Source organism: Mandrillus leucophaeus, unplaced genomic scaffold (genome assembly GCF_000951045.1).
Source record: "Mandrillus leucophaeus isolate KB7577 unplaced genomic scaffold, Mleu.le_1.0 Scaffold320, whole genome shotgun sequence".
NCBI classification, from domain to species: Eukaryota; Metazoa; Chordata; class Mammalia; order Primates; family Cercopithecidae; genus Mandrillus; species Mandrillus leucophaeus.
In genome coordinates this window covers 1934052-1959054 of record NW_012103366.1, presented here as the reverse complement: position 1 = coordinate 1959054, position 25003 = coordinate 1934052, and the positions used below count along the sequence as shown (strand labels likewise).

At 39.4% G+C, this 25003-nt stretch overlaps 1 protein-coding gene across 8 annotated transcripts in view; it reads right to left on the bottom strand.

The window, feature by feature from the left end:
• Nucleotides 1-25003, bottom strand: part of LIMCH1 (LIM and calponin homology domains 1) — a 359644-nt gene that overhangs the window by 18766 nt on the left and 315875 nt on the right. For 7 of the 8 annotated variants that reach the window (XM_011987979.1, XM_011987985.1, XM_011987983.1 and 4 more), the window contains 7 exons: nucleotides 19582-19672; nucleotides 18095-18258; nucleotides 14718-14823; nucleotides 9434-9474; nucleotides 4517-4597; nucleotides 1186-1278; nucleotides 196-300 (listed from right to left, as the gene is read on the bottom strand). In XM_011987979.1, the coding sequence (XP_011843369.1) occupies nucleotides 196-300; nucleotides 1186-1278; nucleotides 4517-4597; nucleotides 9434-9474; nucleotides 14718-14823; nucleotides 18095-18258; nucleotides 19582-19672 (681 nt within the window). Of the gene's footprint in view, nucleotides 1-195; nucleotides 301-1185; nucleotides 1279-4516; nucleotides 4598-9433; nucleotides 9475-10218; nucleotides 10294-14717; nucleotides 14824-18094; nucleotides 18259-19581; nucleotides 19673-25003 lie in introns of all 8 variants that reach the window. The other variant, XM_011987981.1, reaches the window with a different exon arrangement.

Here is a 25003-nt window from a genome sequence, read left to right as displayed (position 1 = left end):
GAAATGACTCGAGTTTGGCAGCAGCAGTGATGGAACAATGGGGCACAATGGCCACATAGTTGCTGACGTGATTCTAGGGGAATAGCTAGTCTTGGATTTAAACTATTGAGTCTGTTGGGTAACCCTGGTCTTGGGGTTTTGTACTTCTATTTAGGTTTCTTTATTTCACAAATTGCTTTTAATCTGTGGTCTCACCATTGTCCCATTGCCTTCAGTCACGGAGGAAGAGGTAGACAGCTGGTCAGCGGAACTTGAAGAAACAGTAAATGGAACCACAGTGTCTTCAATTATCTTACGCTCCTAAGGGGAAGGACAGAAATCGATGAAAGGGGGGAAAATAAAAATCATATTTGTCAAAAGAAAAATGTCATTAAGGCACTTTAGAAAAAAATCAGAATATGTTCAAACAAGCAGGGCATTTTAAAAAGTCTTATTTTCCAAAAGCATGCAAATCATATAACACTCTCCATGGGTAATAATTTAGAAATTAACATTTAATTTTGAAAAACAAAGACTCCGCCAATTAATTGGTTAGAGTGATACAAGAAGCCTAATTAGAAATGCTATTTTCTGATATATGGATCTGATTATGACATAGGGATCTGATTATGCACCAAAAGTATTGTTGAATATAAAATTCACAATATTAATTATGAACAAACTTTAGATAATATACATAAAATGCAGCCCCCTTTAAGTTATCTAATGTGTTCTGGCTTATTCATTTAAAAAACAAAATGAACCTAAACCAAATTCTCTTCTCCTCCAAATCTCTTTAGTGCTCTATAGTAAATGCATTCATTCAGCCTCAATATCAAAATTATCCTCATAGAATTAATTCACTATTACCAAACAACAAACACACAAATGAATGGAACTGATTATTTCATGTCACCTCTCCAAGATCAATCAAGAATCTGACTCACTGATTAGAGACCAGATGTAATTGTATCATCTCCCTTGACTGACTCAACACGCCCTTACCATGAACTGTATTTGAGGGGAATTTTGGTCTTTTAGAACCTAAATGACATGACTGTTTTAAAGAGGTTGATGGGATTCTGCTGTCAGTAAAGAGTCAGAGACAGCCACACGCATCTGCATGCCACAGACACAGAGAGTAGAGTGTTGCTAGATTGAGGAATTGGGACGACAAGGTCAAATTCCTTCTTGGGAATTTCCTACCTCCTCATAGTATCTGCGTTCTTCCTCTTCCACCTCCTTTTGGGCCTTTTCCCACTCTTCTTTCAGCTTGTCCTGCTCCTTCTGGTATCTCTCCTGTTAGGGAATTTCCACAGATTGTTCTGAACTGATTGCATACGTCATCGGGAATTTTCCCCCCTAAACCACCATGCACAATACGTTGCAAGATTATCTTCTTCTTGTAAGGATTCTGAATGTAATTGATTCATGCAATGAAAAGGGAATACAGTTTTGTGGCACTCAAACATTTTGGGAACATAAAAATCCAATGGACAGCAGTATTTTCTACTGCTCATGTTTTGCTTACAGAAAGAGAAAAGACAGAAAGGTGGAAAACCTCTAAAATCTTCCTTCACTTGGGTATTGTCCCAGGTGTGCTAAATCAATAGTTTGGTTTTATTGGGCCCTTTAGAGATGAGTTTTGCCATTCCACTAATAGAAATGCATTGCTGCGAGGAGAGTGTGATAAAAGATGAAAAACCTTGAAGGTTTATAAGACAGACAATACAGAAAGGTCCACTGTGGACAAGATGATAATTAGCTGAGTAGCTGAATCACTTTTTGCTTGTGACTATTTTACCAAAATATTCTTCCTAGCTTTAAGTAACTCCTGAATTAAGAGTAGTTTTTAACCAGTCCATTAGAGTACTTCTTCAGAACTGCCATTTTTGTTTTCAGAAACAATGCAGCACAAGTCACCATTTCTGGGGCGGGGGGAAAGAACATACTATGAATAAAAATGGTGTTCAAAATGTGACTGGAGTCCCTGATGGCTGATTAGAAGAAATGAATAAATGGGGATTAAAATTAATGCATAAAATGAGAAGTGACACTCCTGATGCCTTGGGAATGGCATCCTGACATGACAGACAAAGGAACCATTGATGCGTGGTGCACACACTCAAATATTTTAGGCTGACTGTTGTCAATCCTCTCTTCAGGGCTGAAACAAGTCTGCTTCTGTCTTCATGGGGAAGCCACTGAGATTTCCTGCAGGCATCACCTGTTTTGTTGGTATCTTAGGAGCAGAAGGACTTTCTTGGCATTCTCTGGAGCATGGTGTTCTTATTAACTCTAACAAAATCACTGTTGATCAACCCATGGCATGCTCTTTATCTCCAGGTAAAAATGTGTTATGAAAACCAAATATTGTAAAGTTTTAGAGAGGGACCTCAGGGGCTTTTTAGAATAGAGGAAAGAGACCTTAAAACTACATAAAAGCTGAAAACCAGTAAAGCTTCTTAGACTTCTTGGTTCTAGGAGCTTACATCATGTGTTCCCCTCACCAAGAGGATGAACTGATTATGCAGAGAGGCAGAGAGTGAAAGATGCAGTATTACACACACACACACGCACACAGACACACACACACACACACAGAGTCTCTCTCTCTCTCTCTCACGCCCTCCCCGACAAACACCTTGGCCCACAACCCACGATGCCATACCAGGCAACAAGTTAGAAACACAGGAGCAATAGAAAGGCCTGGTGCCTGCGTCTGTTACCAGGGGTCACCCCTTGGCATGTAATAGAGCACCACAGTGGGGAGCACATTTGCCTGACTTCACCGTGTGGAAATCTGACTCTTGGCTGTTCATCATTTACATAGGGAATGAGGACCTAACTCTCCCAGAGACGAGCAGATGGTCAGGGTGCACTGAGGTCTCACAATGGACCTCAAATCCCAGCAGCTCCAAGACTTTGATGAATCAGGTTCCTACTAACAGTTTGGTATTGAAGTCTTAACCTTCTGCAAGTTCCAAAATGCCAAATTTAGGCAGAACCAAAACCACACTACCATCTACTACTGCTATATAAATCACCATCCACCATCTCACCCCTGGGAATTCAGCCAAAAGGATTAGAACAAAAAAAAGAAAAAGAAAGAAAAGAAAAAAAAAGTAAAATAAACTTGCATTAAGCATTGCTTTCTACAAGCAGCAGAAAGTCACCAAAATTAATGAGATTTAACATATTTTCCTTTATTTATTTATTATTTTTTATAAAATCAGTACTAGTGGGAATGTAGTGGAAGGACCATGAGTTTTAAAGTCATCCAGACTTGGATTTGAATCTGGTCTTGACACCTGTTAGCTGTGTAACCTTGGGCAATTAATTAATTTCAGTGAGCTTTACTTTCTTCAGTTGCAAACAAGGGCTAATAAGACATACTTTGAAGTGTTGTTTGAGGATAAATGAAGTAAAAATGTCAAGCACTAACCACAGTTCCTGGCACATCCCAGGTAACCAACATGGGTTAGTTCTTTAGGTTGCTAGATTGCCTTTTGAAGCCGTGATAATCCATAAAACTGGCACGAAGTAGGAGTATGATGAACTTACTACCAGAATTTTTCTAGAATTGATAATCAGCAGCTTTTACTCAAAGGTAGAGCAAACATTTCTTTTTCTTTTTTTGTGTGTTTTTGAGACGGATTTTCGCTCTTGTCATCCAGGCTGGAGTGCAATGGCGTGATCTCGACTCACTGCAACCTCTGCCTCACGGGTTCAAGCGATTCTCCTGTTTCAGGCTCCCTAGCTGGGATTACAGGCATATGCCACCATGCCCCGCTAATTTTGTATTTTTAGTAGAGACTGGCTCCATGTTGGTCAGGCTGGTTCTTTTTTTTGAGACAGTCTCACTCTGTTGTCTAGGCTGGAATGCAGTGGCGCGATCTCAGCTCACTGCAACCTCTGCCTTCTGGGTTCAAGCAATTCACATGTCTCAGTCTCCTGAGTAGCAGGAATTACAGGTGTGCATCACCACGCCTGGCTAATTTTTGTATTTTTGTAGAGATGGGGTTTCGCCATGTTGCCAGGCTGGTCTCGAACTCCTGACCTCAAGTGATGCACTCACGTCGGCCTCCCAAAGTGCTGAGATTACAGTCGTGAGCCACCACACCTGGCCCTCAAAGGTAGAGCAAACGTTTCTATTTAAGAAACTAGACTGAGGCTAAATTTTATTTCACGTGTATGCTAGCAGAGAGCTTTTAGATAATTAATTCCCCCTGCTACTTGGACCAGAAATTGATTGGCAACTAAGGAGGTGATGAATGGGTAGACTGGCCCTTAACCATATTTGGAGGAGTTTTTGGTTCAGCATTAATATGAATGGTTTTTCATCATGTTTATTATTGTAGCCTTTGGCAGGAAGAATGAGACACAGGGTACTCCATTACATGGACACAAAATGTGGAATCCATGTGGATTCCTTTCCACATTTCCTGTGCTAAAAGTCTACTTAATGCAATGGAAAGTAAAGTAAGAGAAAAAAAAAAAAAAGAAAAAACAAAAAAAGCAGCAAACCCAGTCCTACCTGAAGCAAACGTTCCTGTTCCTGTTGCCATTTTTCCTGTCGCCTGCGCTCCTCTTCTGGGTCCCATGCCCAGAACTTAAACTGCTTAGAAAAATAAAAGCATGATCAGAATGGAGCCATGTCCTCAAGGGACAGGCCAGGTCAAGAGAAGACAATTGGCCTCTGGCCTGGCACCCAGATTGACACACAGAAGCAGAAGGCTTCACATATCTAAACATCCTCTTTGGTGGCAGAAACCATTTTTTAATCTTAGTCCCTCTTTGATTTACTTCCAAGATGCTGGTATGATTCTGTGAATCTTTTTGGAGCTAATGAAAACACAAAGTAATTAGCCACTGGCGTTGGAAAGCTTTGCTTCATTTCTCTTAGAAGTGATTTCTCTTAAACGCATTCATGCTTCTGAGCTTAAGGTGCTCATTCTGCATATTGATCCTGGGTCCAAGCAAACAAGACCGGTTATTTTAGCAGAAATGCATTTTGTAAGAAGTAGTGTTTGCCACACTATAAAACTAATCTTTTATACTGCAGTTGCTTTTCCATACCACCTTTCCCTACAGGGGGTTATTTAACTCACAAATGCTCACCAGTAACACCTAAGATCCAGGCAAGCAGATCACTTGCCCTGGGGCCCGCATGACACAAACGCTCAAGCTCAAAGACTTATTTCCTTTTTGTATTAATAAAAGGTTTTTGCAAGTTTGGGAAACAAGTAAATAATGGGGAATAACAGAGAAAAATCCATGAACCAATGCAGGTGTCCAGGCCACAGAATATGAGACTGGGAGGGTGCAGGTCGGGGGAGGGAGGAGGGAAATCAGTCAGCCCCCGGGAAACGAGTAAAGAGGGGTTGCTGTGTTTAAAGTCGGCTGCCCCAGTCACCCAGAGTAGGTGCCCAGGCAGACCAGGTTCCTCAGTAACTGTGCTCCTCCCTTCCCTTTGTTCTGAAGGGGTAGGACAGGGAGGCAACTGCCTGGGAATCTTGAGTTGAAAAAGCAAGGCAAGGGTGGGGAAGGTGTCGGGGGATGGGAAACAGGGTTGGGGTGGGGAGGGGTGCAGGCAGAATCTGTGTACCCTGGTAGCCTGGGAAGATGAACAGGGGCAGTCCTATCCAAGGCTTTGATAGATCCAGTTAGTGCCCAGGGTACCTGGGCCAGGCCACCCCCCACTCTGCCTGGCCCCCAACAGATTCACATTACCATTCAGGTGCATGCAGGTGGGCTGGCCCAGGGAAGTATTTTGAAGCAGAGAATGCAGGCCAGGCCATGGGTGATGCTTGATTTATAACTTCATAAATATTTAGAACTTTAATATATTTGGACAAATGAAACATGGGCCTCATTTTGTACTCTTGCTACCGTGCTTCCTGCAATTGATTGCGATGGCCACAATGCTCACAGAATAGTCAAACACAAGTGGGCCAATAAGCTAGGGATACTAGCTTATCGCTTCCTACTTGCCACTCCTGAGTTTCACACTGCACATTAGCATATTACAGGCTCTGGTAAGTTATGCAGGGGGAAAATCATTTAATTGTGTATACAGATGGTCCCCAACTTAACAATTTTTCAAGTTTATGATGGTGCAAAAGCAATATGCAGTCGGTAGAAACTGTACTTCAAATACCCAAACAATCATTCTGTTTTTCACTTTTAGGTTGGTATTCAATATATTTCGTGAGATATTCAACACTTTATCATAAAAATAGGCTTTGTGTGAGAGGATTTTGCCCAACTGCAGGCTAACATAAATATTTTGGGCACATTTAAGGTAGGCTAGGCTGAGCTATAATGTTCATAAGTTTGGCGTTATCAAATGCAGTTTTGACTTTGAGTATTTTCAACTTACGATGTCTTTATTGGGATGTAACCCCATTCTTAAGTTGAAGAGCATCTGTAATCTAAAATTTCCCAAACTCCCTTGGATGACCATAAATGTTATCCAAATGTGGTTACACCAGAATTCTATTAGAATTTAATGACATTGGAAGTTGGCTCCACCTGTCATTGTCCTAGAACTTCGAGGTGGTTTAAACATTCAGAAGCTTTTCCAGGGGCACGGCCCCTCTTTGTCTTTTGAGGGAAAAGGAGATGTTTATGTGAATAAAGCCACAGAAAGACCACTGAGGAAAGTTCAGTAGTAGGAAAATAAGAGAAACAATTAGGAATTATTTAATTTCTAAATTTCACTAGGCGGTGCTCTCAGGAATGTCAAGTAAGGAGTGGGCAGATAGGAGGAGGAAGTGTGGGGCAGGGGGATTGAGTACAGAAAATACAGAATATGTGTCAAAAGGCAAGAGAGGAAAGCAGTGGGTATGTTAAGAGGAGGATAAAGGGGAAGAAACCAGCATGATAAACAAGAGAGAATGAAACAATGATCTTGCTCCTTCTTTTGCAGATTATTTCCTGGGCACTGACTGTGGGCCAGGGCAGGGGTACCAGCTGGCCAAGTGGCCCAGCCTCATGGAGCTTATACCTGAGTGCGTGTGGGGTGGAAGAGTGACCAATATATACGTATGACCAGAAGATAGTGTGATAACTATCATAAGAGATGTAAAAAGTGATAGAGGAAGTCAGAATGGACAGCATTTAACCCACTTGGTCCTACAATTTACCTGTTTACAAGTCCATATCTTCCTCTGGCCTAGGGATTTCTCAGGAGGCAGGAAGGGCCCCTCACCCTCCTATCTATCCCAAGACCTTATATTTTTAGGCCCTCAACAAATGTTTGTTGAATAAATGAATGGAATCCCTTCATGCTGGGTAATGCATCTCCTACCATCAGAGTCCCTTCTTTTCACAGTCCTGAGGGCCTCAAGTACTCCAAGTCCAATCAAAAATAGCCAGTCTATGGAGGCCCGCATAATCTAATGCTTATCTCCTCTTGAAGCTTTACTTATTTCAAGTTTCTTTTATTTTCTATTCTATGATGAGCCATTTACTATCAAAAGCACATGAAATTTTCAGAGGATTTACTTAAATAGGCCAGTGATTTTTGTCTTTCTTATTCTATTTTCCATAAACAAGAAATGAGAATGTGTTTCTTTGGAATGTCCTTCCTCTCCATCCCTCCCCAGGGGCATGAACAACTGACATCTTTGTTCTAAATGCAATTTAAAATGGAAAACTTCAGATCTGTGCCATGGATGCCAGCTCTGGGATCGTTCTGGAGTTCCCATCCATCATCAATGAACTCAGCTTCCCAGGAAACTCAGGATTCCCAGTATTGGCTTGGAAGTGAGCCTCCACAGATAGTCCCTAGTTTTGTAATGTGGGTTATGCAACAAGTGATGGATCCCTTCTCTGTTCTGCAGAGATACTTAGGACTCCCTAAGTGAGACAATTTGCCTATAAATAAGAATTGATATTGACTATGGTGGGCCTCTTGGATTGGCTATTGGGAGTGGGGGAAGGATTCATTTACGTATCAGTCACTGTGCTAGGGGCTTCTGAATAATTATTTCAATTAAGGCTCATAACAACTTCAAAAGAAAAGTACTGTCACCTTATTGTACAGTTAAGGAAGATGAGGTTCAGAGAAGTTATATAACACCTTCAGGGCTACACAGCTAGATCCAGAGTCAAAGGTACAGTAGTGATTATGTGGCTGAGCTGGGGTTGCTCATGGGCAATGCCACAGTTGGTTGTGCCACAGAGAAAGTCTCCAAATCCAATGGAAATTCCAGAGGACGAATGAGGAGGACAGGCCCGAGATTAGAAACACCAGTTCAGATGCCATGCAGCAGCAAGGAATGTCCACAGCACCTTGTGTCTTATTTTAATTAACAAATGCTTTCTTATTTCATTAAAATACAAAATGGAAAGCAACATTATAGTTAATATTGGTCAAATACTGATTATGAGAAGGGGTACAAAAATGAGAGCTTGGGTCTCCTGGAGAGTTCAGGCAGGTCCTATCTGCCAACAATATACTATGTTCAAGTATTATCCTCATATTAAAAAATGAGATGCATTTTAAAAAATGTGTCTATAGAAACTGTCAGTTTTAATACTAATTCCTACTGTCACAGTCTATTTTATTCTATTCTATTCTATTCTATTCTATTCTATTCTATTCTATTCTATTCTATTCTATGAGATGGAGTCTCACTCTGTTGCCCAGGCTGCACTGCAGTGGTGTGATCTTGGCTCACTGCAACCTCTTCCTCCTGGGTTGAAGTAATTCTCCTGCCTCAGCCTCCTGAGTAGCTGGGATTACAGGTGCCCGCCAGCACGCCCAACTAATTTTTGTATTTTTAGTAGAGACAGGGGTTCACCATGTTGGCCAGGCTGGTCTTGAACTCCTGACCTCAAGTGATCCACCTACCTCGGTCTCCCAAAGTGCTGGGATTACAGGTGTGAGCCACTATGCCCAGTCTGTCACATTCATTTTAATTGCCTCTTAGATTTTGCTTTCTTATCACTTATTTCCAGGCACGGTAACAATTCCATATAATGATAATCCATATCTTTATAATTTACCCAATGGCGCTACATATGACTTTTAATTATTCTTTTAAAAATCAATTGTTTGGGTCTCAATTTTGGTTGAATACTCCTTTTTTTTTTTTTTTCTGAGATGAAGTTTTGCTCAGTCGCCCAGACTGGAGTCCAGTGGCGTTATCTCGGGTCACCGCAACCTCTGTCTCCTGGGTTCAAGCAATTCTCCTGCCTCGGCCTCCAAAGTAGCACCACCACACCCGGCTAATTTTTGTATTTTTAGTAGAGATGGTGTTTCACCATGTCGGTCAGCCTGATTTTGAACACCTGACCTCGTGATCTGCCCGCCTAACCCTCCCAAAGTGTTGGGATTACAGGCATGAGCCACTGCACCCAGTCTGAATACTCTTTAAGCCAATCAAATGTTATAAATTAAAATCACACTAACTCATAATCTTATTCCTTAAAATGAGTGACTTACAGGTGTTGTAACAGGTGACTTTTCACTGCTTGGAGAATCCACTGCGCAGAAAAAAAAAGAAAGAAAAAAAGATACGAATGTGAGTATCTTCTAATTGTCTTTGTTTTTGACCTATCAGTGGAGTGTAGTTCCTACATCAGCTTTAAACCAATTTTTGTGTGTGTGTGTCTTTGTGTTTGTGTTTGGTAAGCCAAGAACATCAGAAAATCATAATAAAGCAGACAACCCCTGTAGCAGTTGCACCCATCACCAAAGAAAGTTAAAACCACTATCAAATGATTGATCACATCAATTAACACCAGGTACCAGACTACAGGAAGCAAAAACTGTTCCTATTAGTACTGATTCTTAGTGCACTTTGCATTCTGGCTTGACTAAGTAGTTCCCTCACTGTCTGGCATGGAGAAGTACCATACAACGAGAGGCCAGATGTCACCCAGGAAGCAAACACAGTGACACAGTTAACAAGAGAACCATGATCAGTTTCCTGTAAATGCTTTTAATTTTTTTTTTGTTTTTAAAGGCAGGGGACTATCAAGAAAATGATGAATATTATTATTTCTCTGAATTCTTGAAATCAACACAAAGTTGTGTGATTCTCTCCCCCCCACCCACAATTTTAGCATCACGGTAGTAATACCAAAGAACTAGCTCTTTGCTAACTGTGCATAAGAAATAATTTTTTTCCCCAGAAATCAGAAATGAAGACAAGTGCCAGACATCATTGATCGCCCCAACATGGATTTTTGCACAAAAGAAATACAGCTACCCAGTATGCAGTTTACCTGACTGGGAGAAAAACTGGGATCGTCGCCAAGAGTTCTGAACTCTAAGCGGAACACTGGCAGTGCCAGGCGACTCTAGATCAGATGGCAGAACAGAACAAACAGAAAACCATGAAAACTAGGGTGAGAACTGAATAGAACCATGCTCCCAAGTACGAAAGGGGGTTTGGCTATAGTCAATACCAGAACTGACAGTCAGTAGATCTACAGTACAAAATGTCTTAATAATACACAGATAAAACCTGAAGACATGGACAAAATCAACAGAACCGGGACAATTTATGCTATTGTTTGTCTTCTTTGGTGTTAGGTGAAATTTCATAGGGTCACACTTAATGGTGATAATGTTAAAATGTTAAATCTCAAAATGATAGGATGATATACTATGCAAGAACAAAAATGTACAATTTGTATTGCTTTTTGGAGAACACTAGAAAAGTATAAAGGGCAGCAAAGATGGGTGGTTTAATTACTATTTCATATATATTACACTTCATAAGTTTTTTGTATATATAAATAAAGGTTGTGTATATGCCTGTCTGTGGTGATTCATGGCAAGGATTTGCATCCTTAAAACTCTGCTGTTCTCATCATTTTCAAGCCCCCCCAAAAAATCAGTTTTTAATGTGCACATATTTCACTGAAACATCAGTTTGAGATATCTTTCTGCTGCTGAGAGGCAGTTAAGAAAAGAAAATTTGTCACTTTCAAATGTATTTTATGAATGTTTTCAGGGCATTTAAAGACTGAATGCATGGGTGTGTGTGTAAGGAAAACGTGTGGAACAGCATTAGGGTCGACCAGCAGATCTTCAGTGACCTGTGTGACCAGTCTACGAATGGATGACTTTATAGAAATGGGGAAGAGACCACTTTCTGGATGAGAAAGTATTAGGTGTCTCTCCAGGATACCTGATCCTAACCCTAGAGTTCCACTGGACTTGATGCTTGACTTCAGATCAGTCCCTTAAATGGGTGCTGGGCAGAGACCTATGCCTCCCCGATTTCCCCATCCCAATTGAAGACAAATCATGTATTTTAAGGTTACATTTATTAGATGTCTTTGGTTTCTTGAAAGATGGAAACTTTATAAACTTCAAGCAATTATTACTGTTATTGTCATATCAATCAATGATATTTTTGGTGCACAATTTAAATAAATACTTGAGGCCACTGCTTTTCAGAGTGTGGTGAGATGTGCAGCTTGAGCATCACTTGGGAACCTGTAAGAAATGCAAATCCTCTGGTCCCAGCTTAGACCTACTGAATGAGACACTGTGAGAGTGGGCTCCAAGCCCTACAGGGACCCTGGCACACACCAGTGTTTGAGAACTGCAGTGAAAAGCCGGATCTCCACAACATGAACACTCTTATTTTAAAGAAAGGATTCAAGAGTAGTTTATTCCTGCCTGGTGTCTTGCTCTATTCTTTTACTACTCCTGCTGCTATTCTACGATTACTAGATTACATTATGAATGCTTATTCTGGGCCAGGTATTGAGCTAAACACTTTTTATGGATTCTCCCATTTGGTATTTCTAATATCCCTATGAGGTTATTACTGGTATTATTTCTAGTTTATAGGTACTGATTAGAGATTAGGGGAAATCTGATGGGTACAGTCACACAGCTAAGAACTACACACATGAAAATCTGAACCCAGGCATTCTGTCTCCAGCGCATGCAGCTATAGTTACAGTTTCCATGAACCGGGTAAAAGCATTGATATGGTTTGGCTATGTCTCCTCCCAAATCTTGAATCGTAGCTGCCAAAATTCCCACGTGTCATGGGAGGGACCTGGTATGAGGTAATTGAATCATGAGGGCAGGTCTTTCTTGTGCTATTCTCGTGATAGTGAATAAGTCTCATGAGATCTGATGGTTTTATAAAGGGAAGTTTCCCTGCACAAGCTCTCTCTTTGCTGGCCGCCATGTAAGACGTCCCATTGCTCTTCCTTCATCTTCCACTATGATTGTGAGGCCTCTCTAGCCATGTGGAATTGTGTGTCAATGAAGCCTCTTTCCTTTATAAATTACCCAGTCTCAGGTATGTTTTTATCAGCAGCATGGAAACAAACTAATACAAGTATACAACTGGTGTACTCCAAATATAATTCTATCTTAAAGAATAAATTTTGAAATGTTTCAGTACTCTACTAAATTTTATTTTTTAATCATTCAACTTGGGTAAAGAATGAAGTAAAGTTTCTCAATTCAGCAGCACATTTTATAAAATCAAAATGCCTCACAATAAGTAATGGAATGTGTAAATTTATAAGAAAACAAAACATGGCTTTAAAATGGCTTAAAATATTTATTCCCTCTCTATACCACTTATCTACACAATTACAAAGTACTAGAAATAGGGCAGAATTAAAATTGGTCCAAATATGGCCATTTGCTGGCCCAGTTGTGACACTTCATTTTTGTTAATTCCCTTCAGGACAGTAGGACTGACAAATTTAAGATAAATGCTTCGAAAATAGTATTGAACTTGTTTCCACATTATGAACCTAGTAACCATCAGTACATGTACCAGTTAATTATTCCCAAGAGTTCCCTGTTATGTAGATAAAGCCCAACTTATCTGCCAAACATCAATAATAGCTAACGGAAGCCAACTCAGATGCTGCCAGTGGCTGAAATAGCTGCCCACCCTTAAAAAGAAAAGTAAAAATAAGCTAAATCTACAAAATCCACTGGGGAAAGTCTATTAAAAAAGAAAAACAAGAAACCCTACAGTTCTTGCCTCCTGAACTCTAGCTGTTTTTTAAAAAAATGTTTAGGCTGGGCGTGGTGGCTCACACCTGTAATCCCAGCACTTTGGGAGACTAAGGCAGGCAGATCATGAAGTCAGGAGATGAGACTATCCTGGCTAACACAGTGAAACCCCATTTCTACTAAAAATACAAAAAATTAGCCGGGTGTGGTGGCAGGTGCCTGTAATCCCAGCTACTTGGGAGGCTGAGGCAGGAGAATGGCGTGAACTGGGGAGGCGGAGCTTGCAGTGAGCCTAAATCGTGCCACTGCACTCCAGCCTGGGCGACAGAGCAAGACTCCCTCAAGAAAGGGAAGGGGAGGGGAGGGGAGGGGAGGGGGAAAGGAAAGAAAGAAAGAAAGAAAAAAAGAAATGAAAAAGAAAAGAAAAGAAAAAGAAAAAGAAAGAAAGAAAGTAAGCTTAAATTTAATTTTTTTTTTGGTAGCAACAAAGTCTTGCTGTGTTGCCCAGGCTGGTCTCAAACTCCTGGCCTCAAGTGCTCCTGCCTCGGCCTCTCAAAGTGTTGGGATTACAGGTGTGAGCCACTGCATCTGGCCCGTTTCCACATCTAGAGAGAGATCTCACAGCAGTAAAATTCAGTGGTCTAGTTGTTTTGAAGAATAGTCCCTCTGGGTTGTGAATTCTCAGAACCCATCCTCCACGTTCACATCCCTCAGGGCCCTTTCTGGTGGTCATGGGCACCTGGGATTCCCCCTGGGATAAAGGGATTCAAATTGGGTTCTTAAAGAATAAAGGGGTGAAGTCACAACCCTAAATATGGTCTACACAGTACTTGGGGAATTTTCAGTGGTCAGTGCCATTTTAAGACTTTCTTATAAAGCCCTAAATGCCTATGTTTTTAGAGGCAACCCCTTCCCACATCATATCAAACACATTAAAATACATCCTCAGTATGTATGTGTTAAACATTTTTAAATCCTCAGTATTGTGTGTGTGTGTTACACATACACACATACGTTTCTCATATATACATATATATATATATATATATATATATATATATAGCTACAAATGATTTTTGGAAAGATTAAAATGTTTGTCTATAACCTGTTTAACTATGATGGTGAATGATTTCTCAATAATCATCAGGCACCCAGGAATTATTATGGAGTAAAAAAAATGGCTTTTTCTCAAAATTATTGTCAAATTAAATGGTGATGACTAGAATTAACAGTGAAATAGACATAATATTAAACTTTTTATTAAATATATTAATTTCTGAGTTTATGACTATCTTTATATTTTAGAGATAATAATTTTTTTTTTTTTTTTTTTGAGACAGAGTCTCACTCTGTCGCCCAGGCTGGAGTGCAGTGGCATGATCTCGGCTCACTGCAACCTCCGCCTCCTGGGTTCAAGCGATTCTCCTGCCTCAGCCTCCTGAGTAGCTGGGACTAAAGGCATGTGCCACCACGTCCAGCTAATTTTGATAATACCAAAATTTTAAAGCTCTAACACTTGTATAGGCTCTATTGTGCCTATAGTGCCTGGCTGACCAAATGGCCTTGGCAGCTAGGGTTCTTGGTCTGCTAAAATAGAGAATCCAGCCCCAGCTTTCCATTCTTAAGTTATAAATTCAGCCATCACAGACTCTGGCAAACATGCTGGCTAAAGGAATATCAACATAAAGGACGTAATCTTCCTTTAAATTAAGTAATAGTTTACTACAGATGGGCTCAGCAGAACATGTAGACCTAAAATAAAACGTGTCCTCCTCTTTACCTTGAGAATTGAGATTTGGCAAATGCAGTTGGTTGGTTTCCGGCATTTTGTCCAGAAATGGAAATGTCAGCGTTGCTTCTGGTTCTGGAGATTTTGGCTTTACCACCTGGACAATGGACAACAGGCATAAACATTACAATAACTGTCCATTAACAAACACACAGGTGACATAAAATTTAAGGATCCATGGTTATAACAGAAGTCAATCAGTTCAAACATTTAACATTTCACTTTAACTTTAAACATTTAATTTTTTGTTTCTTTCCTAAAACGCTTTCATCCTTCTCTACATTAATAGAAAGTCAATTTTTTAGGTAAGTCAGACAAGAGCATAAAAATGTAATGATCACTTTTCTCCAAACCAGAAGACAATATAATTCCATCTTTGGAATTACACATCACTCTCTCTTATTTTCTTATTAAACAATCACAAATTCTCTTCACAGTACCACACAAAACTGAGTTTGTAATGTCAGGAAATTAGATGTTCCACATAAGATAATTAAAACAAATCTTACTCCGTAAGTGCTAAACATTCAAGTAATATTACTTTTCAATAGACATTATTCTAAAGACATTACATAACCACCCACAAATTTATGCAAAGTACATTAAAGACAGTATACTTTGCCTGTTGACAAAGAAGCATTATTATCAATAACCACTGTCGAACAGTGCCTTAGTATCTGATGCCCTTAGGGAATTCTTGAGGCATGTTAGACTACTTGTCACTACTTGTAAATAGTTGCAAAATTACAGACTTTAAAAATTCTTATGTTTGTTTTGTAAAATAGATTTTTCTTGTTATTGCTACTTAATTTTGTTTCTCCCTAATCTGAATGACCTTTAGTAGAAGCACCCTTCTGATTTGTTACTTCTAATCAGCTGATTGCTGAAAGACCAGATTACCAAACTTACTAAAACAAAAATGTCTAAAATAAGCATCGGTTGACACTGTGCGTAGGTCTGAATGAAGAGCGTGCTGTATAAGTTTATGTTTTTTGAGTTGCTCACAGGACCTTCTCTGATTCACTCTTTGGATAGTGGCTTTGTTCCTGATAGATCAATGACCTCAGGGCGAGTGAGACCACAGAGCACTTGTTTCATTACACGTTGATCCCTAATTTGGTCCTCAGAATAATTTATGTTAGAATTTATCCTCCGAAGGATTTATTTTTCTTTATGAATAACATATTCAACTCTAAGAGAATCTGGAAGAAAACTAATCACCTCATTCTGCATTACAGAGGTCAACCAGGTGTCCAAATGAATGTTGGTGCTACACAGCAAATGATAAGATCTAGCCTTCCCGAAGCTGACAACCCACCAATTAGCCTCAGAGCATTTCCTCATAGTGGAGGCTGGCAAAAACACGTTTCAGTAATGCCTGGTTGTAAATGAAACAGTTAAGGGTCATCAGCAATGATCAAAATGACCGCTATGTAAAAAGGTCAGCCTGTAAGCATGGGTGCTTTGTTGTAATCCTGCGTATTTAATTTTATGCTTAAAAAATATTCTGAGAATAATGTTTACCAGATGACCAAAAGGCAAAATGCACAGAAACACACACACAAACAAACTGAAGAACTGAAAACAATTTTTTTCCGTAGTTGGGCAGGTGTGACTCTGGTGATCCACAGATGGACTCCAAGATGAGGTTGCACAGATGAGGCTGGCAATGACTACCTTTTACTTAGGGTATTCATTCTGTTCAAGTTAAATGTTTTTTTTACTTGCAATCATACAGATTTTTCCTTTCAGTTTAGATTTAAGTGGCAAAAGCAAGTAAATTTGGAAGGATAATAAATAATGGTTACTAGTCCAAAATAATGCGAAACCTGCAAAAGTGGGAACTTCTGCCTGCCTCCCAACATTTCACCCCCAGTTTGGTTCCCCTTTCCAAACCTGTAGACCATTCTTTAATTATCTATAAAAATGAAGAATAGCTAGGGTCTGAAATATTGAAAATGCATCAAGGCAACAGGCATTTTAGAGGCTCTACCAAGGATACAGAATTCTCAGCTCCTTAGGACAGGGACTGCATCATGTTCACTGTTGACTATCCAGTACCTAGCACACGGCCAGGCATGATATAGTAGGTGCACGGTCAATACTCGTTGAGTAAATGATGAATAAACTGGAGCTACAAATTTAAGGTTACTTTAAGGTCAGATCCAAATTGAGGATTCCTTCTGGAAGGTGGGACACCACCACAAATAGTCTTCCAGTTGTGCCAGTCCACGGTTTTCCGTCTTGGTGGCCCAATAAAATTACCTGAGAGCTTTTAAAAATACAGATGCTTGGGCTCTGCCTCCAGAGATTCTAATTTATTTGGTCTGGAATGGGCTTGGATTGTTTTGTTTGTTTTTGAGATGGGGTTTGCTGTGTCGCCCAGGTTAGAGTGCAGTGGTGTGATCACGGCTCACAGCAGCCTTGACCTCCTGGGCTAAGTGATCCTCCCACCTAAGCCTCCAGAGTACCTGGAACTACAGGCGCTCACCACCATGCCTGGCTAATTTTTTTTTTTTTTTTGTAGAGATGAAGACTTTCTGGGTTGCCCAGCCTGGTCTTGAACTCCTGGGCTCAAGTGATCCTCCTGCCTTGGCCTCCCAAAATGCCAGGATTACAGTTGTGAGCCACCACGCCCAGCTAGCTTGGTATTTTTTAAATTCTCAAGAGTAATCAAGGTTGAGAACAACTGCTGTAACTCATGAATATTTTTAGACTCTGTACCTGAAAACAAATCAAACTAATGTGTATGAGATGAGACTCTAAACAAGGAAGAAACTTTAACAAAGACAAGACTTTAAAACCTGCTATATCAGAATAATAATTTTCTAGGTTCCTTGTTATCCAAATCCAGTGGCATCGGAATTACCATTGCTAACAAATAGGTGATTATTGGAGAGAGAGTGGCCAGTAAGCTGATGGGTTAAAAAGCAAATAAGCAAACACACACAGCAAACTGAAACCTAACTGCAAGGCTTTAAAACTTATATTACACCTTTCTACAAAGAACAGCCTGGCCAACATGGTGAAACCCTGTCTCTACTAAAAATATAAAAATTAGCCAGGTGTGGTGGTGGACACCTGTAGTCCCAGCTACTCGGGAGCCTGAGGCAGGAGAATCACTTGAACCTGGGAAGCAGAAGTTGCAGTGAGCAGAGATTACACCACTGCGCTCCAGCCTGGGCCACAAAAGCAAAACTCCATCTCACAAAAAAAGAAAAAGAAAAACTACACATTAAAGATAGGAAAAAAAGATGAGGGGAGAAAATAAATCTTCATTATTCACAACTGCCACAGCAACAGCTAGCTGTAATATGGGGCCATGTTAACTTGCGGGTTTAACCGCTTTCCTCCACTCTGCACTTCACCTTCTGTGACAGCACCAACTCCACCTTTCCACTCATTTCATTTTCTGGTTTCTTCTGCTCTTTTTCTTCTGGCACATCGTTCTTCAGCTGGGGGCTGGAGGGAAATTCCACAAAGGCCACAGTCGGGCTGCATCGAGTCACAGTTGTTGTAAAATGCTGTGGTTCTGCAATGGAGTTACATCCAGAAATAGAGAAGGAAAAGAAAATCAAATCACTATAGGGTCATTTACTCTGCAATGCCACGAATATGACATTGCCATGATACAGACTTTCAGTCCATATCCTGTCCTGGCAATATAAGCTGGATGACAGTGTGCTGAGAGGTATAAAAGAGCCTAAGATGCTGGAATTCCCAAAGCTCTTTCATAGTACTGAACAACAAGCAACATAAAACATGTCCTATAACCACACTATGAAGAACTTCAGTTTTTGGTAAGGGTCATGGTTTACATCTGAATAACATTACATGGAACAGAAAGCTGACATGAAATATATAATGATTATGACAGCTGGGCTGGTTGAGAGAACATCTACAGGTAGTTTCTATCCCAGTGAATGAGCAGCAACCTGATGCTTCCTTTTTCTGTATTTCAATACTCCATTTTAACATCAGAATTTCTTAATTGGAATGTGTTATGGATTGTGGGGTATATGTATATAATGCAATGAAAATAAAGTGTTCTCTGATACTTAAAGAAGAATTAGGTTCACTTTAGAAGGGGTGGGAAAGTCACTACCCAAGGGGGCATATCAAAACGTGAAGGCACAATCTAGTTTGAAAAAGTATACGCTATTATTTTAAGTGATATTTAATTTATTTTAAAATGTCACTTAAAAATAATTTGGTACTTAACAAATTATTTTTCTCAAGTGGTAAACACTTGAGAAAGGCCTTATAAAGGTAATAATTTGGTATTGGAAGAGGGTGAGAGGTTTTACGGTTTATCAAAAGAAGAAATGTGTTAAACATATTGATAAGGCTGCAAAAAATATTGAGCAACAAGACTTTCAGGAACAGTGGTCTCCTTGCTAAAACAATGAATACAGTATATTATACTCACTGTCCAGATTCATGGCACTATTTTATTCTTTTTAAACTATATGTGAGCATTATGATTTCAGCATCTATTTTTATGTTTTTGATCTCTCGCTTATCTGTTGCTGTTACTGTGTGTCAAAATCTTACCCTCAATTTTTATAATTTATATGGGAGAACACAATATTCTTCATGATTATAGAGATAAATATATAAGAAACAAAATAAAACTGGGTAGCTTTAAGAAAAAGCACGGGCTCGTATTTTCAGAGCAACATTAACCATATGGGCAGAACTTCCCCAGGAAGCCTCTAGGTGGCAGCACAACCACACCACTCCTAGAGTCTAATTACTACCTTTCTGTGGCTCAGTAGGAAAATTCTTGGCTATTTCCATTACATCTTAAGAGTTATCATGATTTGCCTTAAAACTAGTCTCTTATGAAACAAACCTGATGAGGCAAGTTCTATATTCCCTTTTCTTGGTTTTCCACCGTCATTTTCGTCCTCTTGACTATTTGGTTCCGTTTTCTCAGTGGTTGCCTGAAAAAGAGATTTTTTTCCCCCCTTGAATAAATTATTACTTTAAAGGTTCTAAAAATTATTTTTTAAGCAGTAATTTTTAGGCCAACAAAGTGGTTTGCTCATATAAATTCCCTCTTCTACTTCCCAGGCAGCTTCATGGTGACAGCCTGGACTGGCTGGAGGGAGACATTCGACGGAGAACAGGACACCCATGCGGTTCACCATCTCCCCAAACTTCCTATGACTGCCTCGGATGTACATCCCACATTTTCTTTTCTTTCACCACCAAAAGTTCAAAATCATGGCTATCCCCCACTTGTTCCTGAACACCTATCAAGCTGGCTTAGGGACATAACACCAGTGAAGCCTTTTTGTCTTTTGTGGCCTGTCTTGGCATAGTTGCCTGTGGCCCTTAGCACTGTGGATTTTAGTCTAAAGTTCTCATCCTTCCTGGGCGCCCAGTGAATCTCTATTACTGGAGTTCTAATTCATTCTCTCCTTTTCCCTCTCCTCCCCACTCTCAGCCTACTCTTCTCTCATTGGTTCTTTTTCCTTTTCATCAAAGTATGGGTCATTCCGAAAGATTTCAACTGGACCCTGTTTTCCTCTACCTGTGCTGAATTACCCTCAAGTATATAAATTATTCCCATGGATTCACCATTACATTCTCCGTGTATAACTCATATTTTCATCTCCAGCTGTGAGAGTCCATCAGAGCTTTGGTTTCACCCCTAGGGTCAATGGCCTTCTCCTCCAAATTTGACAATTTCTGTTTATAGCAGCAGTTCTTCCCATCACATAAACTTTGAAGTGATCTTTGACTCATACCCTGTAAATAGCCATCATTTGCCAAGTCCTACTAAGTTTCGAACATACTAGTGCTCATACCCATCACTTCCTTTCTGTTTCTATGGCTGGGAATTCAGGTTTGCCTTTCCTCCTTGTTCTCCACTAAGAAGTCTCTGTGAGTTGGACCTCACTGTCTAATCCACTTGGCACATCACTGTCATGTTCATCTCCATGGCACCTTCAGTTATTATTCTAATGCTTGTGTTCCTCTCTCTCAGTAGTACCTCAATTGTGTCAGTTTTATGCTTGATGGAATTTATAATAGTAAAAATAATTGGAACAACTTAAATACCCAATAATTGGGGAATGATTGAATGAATTACTGCATGTCCATAAAGGCAATATAATCACGAAAAAAAGATGTTGAATAATAGTTAATGATATGTGAAAACACTGTCCAATGATAGGAAATGTAAACTGTACATATAGTTTGATGTTTACATTATAAGATTATATACATGCCTATACATAAACATATAGGAAAAAAAGAAAATATCAAAATGTTAATTGTAACTATTTTTAATGTGCTTAAATTTTGGGTGACTTTTCCTTCTCTTTACATGTATTTTATGTATTCCAAAATGTTCTGTAATGACTATGTATTACTTCTGTAATTGGAAAACAAAATCAATGTAATTTTACATTGTCTTTCACTGGGAGCCAACTGACTCTAGAACAAAGTCCAAAATTATCCTGCTATTACAATATTTGCTTAGCAAAAATAAATAAAATGTTAAATTAAATACTAGCTAGATTATATTTTGATAATTAAAGAGAGCAAGTTAATGACTACTGCATTTTTTGGTAGAAGTTTCTTGTAAAAAGCTAAAGTTAAATTTTAAAGTGTGTATGAAATATTGCATACATTTTAAAAGGTTTTAAGATAAAGGTTAAAGTTGATTTCAGAAAAAGCATTACTAAATAATTCATAAAATATCCCCATGGGTTCTCAAGAACTATGAATTTATTCATCTCTCATAAGTATATATATTTTATCCATAAATCAAATTTTGCCTCTCAAAATGAAATTTAAAGTTAATGCATTGGTGGAAACCATCACTGAATTCTTTAAAAACAAAAAAATTTTAAACAACAAAACTTTCAAGTTTCTAAAAGGTTTTACAATAGCATCTAGTGGCAAAATGTGATTTTTCTTTGGAGGATGGGGTAGTTTTGAAATCCTCATAATTAGATGGGCATTTTCTAATGATGGACAGTCATGTATCAATTCTGGAAGAACATAATATTAAGTTAAAATTCACTTTTAAAACCCTAGGCAGGAAATATGCATCACCTTGGTATTATTTAATGGATTTTGTAATATTTTCATATATCAATAAGTCTGGGTTGAATCCCTGCAGGAAATATGCATCACCTTGGTATTATTTAATGGATTTTGTAATATTTTCATATATCAATAAGTCTGGGTTGAATCCCTGCAAGAGAATGAAATGAGTGAAAATAGTTAACTGTCTCTTTTGTTATATTTAGGTTATGGTACATGTGTATGTTTACATTGTTTACTATATGAACCACCAACATGGCAGTAGGATTTGAAGATCAACCAGTTTAGCATTGCAAAAGAATAAGTTGGGTTTTATAATTTAAAGTGCTCGCCCACACATGTAGAAATATTAATACATGATGGCATTTTTGTTTTATGATGTCTATATAGAAAATACTGGCAGAAATACTGATTTTTAGCTTTCCCTTCCCCACAAATGGATTACATTATAGAAAACCATCTGAGACCAGGAAACGAATTTGCAGTTAAATATTGATGAATGAGCCTCTTGAGAACACTGGTGTTTCCAAATACTATAAACAAAACAAATAACTGCACAACAGGGCCAACGTCTCACCAGACCAAAAATGAACAAAGAAATGAACATATTTTATTAAATCTAAAACGCCATCCATTTTAAGTGGTATTACTTTAGGTACTACTAAGAGAGAAAACACACCATCTGTTAAATATGCTGCACTATTGATTATAAGACAGATCCTGATTTAGAGATGTTAAAATGTGAAAAGTGTGCCACTTAGAATCAATGAAGTAAGACAATTCGTGAAGCCCTGTACACCTGATGTGTGATGCAAAGGGGACGGGGTGCTCAAGCATTAACTACTTTACTAAGGCTTATTGTACCAGCGCACCACATTCCAGCAACGTTTTACCACTTACGCGTGCCGGAGAACTTCTACTTTCAAGAATTCTCACATTTCTCAAGGCATTTCTGTATGGCTCAGCACTCAAACACTAAACTCCAGATAACCCAATTTATCTTACCTTAAAAGGATGCTTTAAAGGTTACATCCTGACATTTGATATGGTAAATTGATAGTAGCAACAGCAGAAACTGCAATCAATATTTACTCACTTGCCACGTGTCAGTGCTGTTGGGCCTTTCATAAGAATCATCTCACATAATTCTCAGAGCAAGCTTAGGAGGTAGGTGCCAATATGATTCCCTTTATACAAGCGAAGAAACTGAGGCCCAGGAGGTGAAGCAACTTACCGAGGGTCATACTGCTAGAAGGCAGGGGAGGTGGGAACCCTGCCTGTGCTGGTGATCTCAATGCTCCACCATCTGGGCTTAGAGTCATATCCCCTCCAAGCTGTCCTCCAGTATTTAGCAGTTTTGATCCAGGAGAGGCAATCTATCACCTGAGAGTCTTGTTTATTGCTGAAGTGATTCGAACTGCTTTTTCCATTCCCTTTCTTTCCTCTACCTCCCACTCATTTATTCTGCAAAAGATTAGAACTCTCCTGGAATCTCTCCTGGCTCCTGGAGACCCAACTGCCCCTGGCCATCAGCTCATCTCAGGGATTTCTGTTCAGTCCAGGTTCTGAGGGATTAGGAGCCAGATGCGTAATCCTTGTTAAGTAAATAAATATTATGCATTATTTATGGAATGTATACTCTGGCTTAGTTTAAATGTATGCTAGTCATCAAAATCTGGCTACTGCTAGCAAAATATTCAGATAAAGTAAGACAAAAAGCAAGCAATTTGAATAACAGGAACCCATTTAAAAATACTTTATACACACTGAGAAAAACAAGAATATACATTTTCTAAAAATCTTAGCATTAATTTCAGAGTGGCTGAGTAATAGGTAGTTGATGGTTTCTCCAGTTTTCTGTATTCTGCAATGTATATAGGCTATCTGTAATCAAGGGAAATCCCCAAAGCCAGGTTAATTAACTTATGTCTGGATACTCCATCCTGGAGGCTTATTACTTTTGTACTGACATCATTACTTCAAAGGAAATGAGTTCAAAGTTGGCAGGGATACACTCAGAGGTTTGCTTCAAACAAACCCGCCTTGCTGGAAAAATGTGTTTTCTGACCTGTATTTTTCTTTGGTTACAGCTCAACAGAGGAGAGCCCTTCCCTTCTCCAATTGGTAACACTTTCTCAAGAATGAAAACAAGTAAATAAAAACAGATCCCTGGATGTGAATGAATGAGAGCACAGAAAGACTGCATGGGACTCAGCCAGGAGCTGGCTTCCCCTTAACTGAGAATGTGATCCAAACTGCCCGGGTGCCAGACTCAGCCCTGGGGCCTCAGGTAGGAGGCGGCAGTTTCCTGGCTTGAGAGAGACACGGTCTAGCCCAAAGCCTACCTGGCATCTGGCTGCTCATTTTAACTAGGATCTTGATGGTGGACTGGCCCAGAGAACGATACTGGAAGATGTATTAGAAATGTGAAGCAGGAGGGCAGGCACCCTCCTGAGACTGAGGACCTGGGTGCTGGGCCTGTCTCTAGCATGGAGTTGCTGGTGAGCTCGGACTGATCATTTAACCTCTATGGGTTGGAACAAATGATGTCCAATGTCCTCTCCTGAGCAACGGTTCTGTGACTCTGAGTGATTTCCTGGCTCTTGTCTTGAATAGTTTATCTGGACACAAGCCTGGAAAATCAGTCTATTTATGCTCTGGCACTACGGTGCCAGACCCAGGTGCCACATATGCTGTGCATGGATTTCTCTTTTCACTTTTATACCTCCAAATATCTACTGCCACTGGAAGACAGAGAATCTATATGGAGAATCAGGCTCTCCATGTCTTATACTTTTTTTTTTTATTGGTACTAAGCTTTTCAAATTAAAAAAAAAAATGAGGTTTTGATCCAGGTAACTGGATAGGTAGGCCAGGTTAATTTTTTATTTTCTCTGATGTATGCTTTCTTGAAATCTGTAAATGCATCTGTATCTAAATCTCTTTAATGACTTAAAAATCATTAAATCTAGCAATCTTACAACTACTTCTAGATGGAGAAAACCAGTTTCTAAAGAAATGTTTATTGACATTTGCCATCTAAAAGGAATTTGCAGTTGGTCTCGGCTGTAAGAAAAACAGCACCTACTCAAATGCCTTCACCCTGCTCTCACTGCAAAATGCAATGTTTCAAGAAAGATCCAATTGTCTGTTTTCCTGGAACAGAAAACATAAGTACTGAATTTTCAAGAGGAAGACCTAGAGCTTTTTCAAAA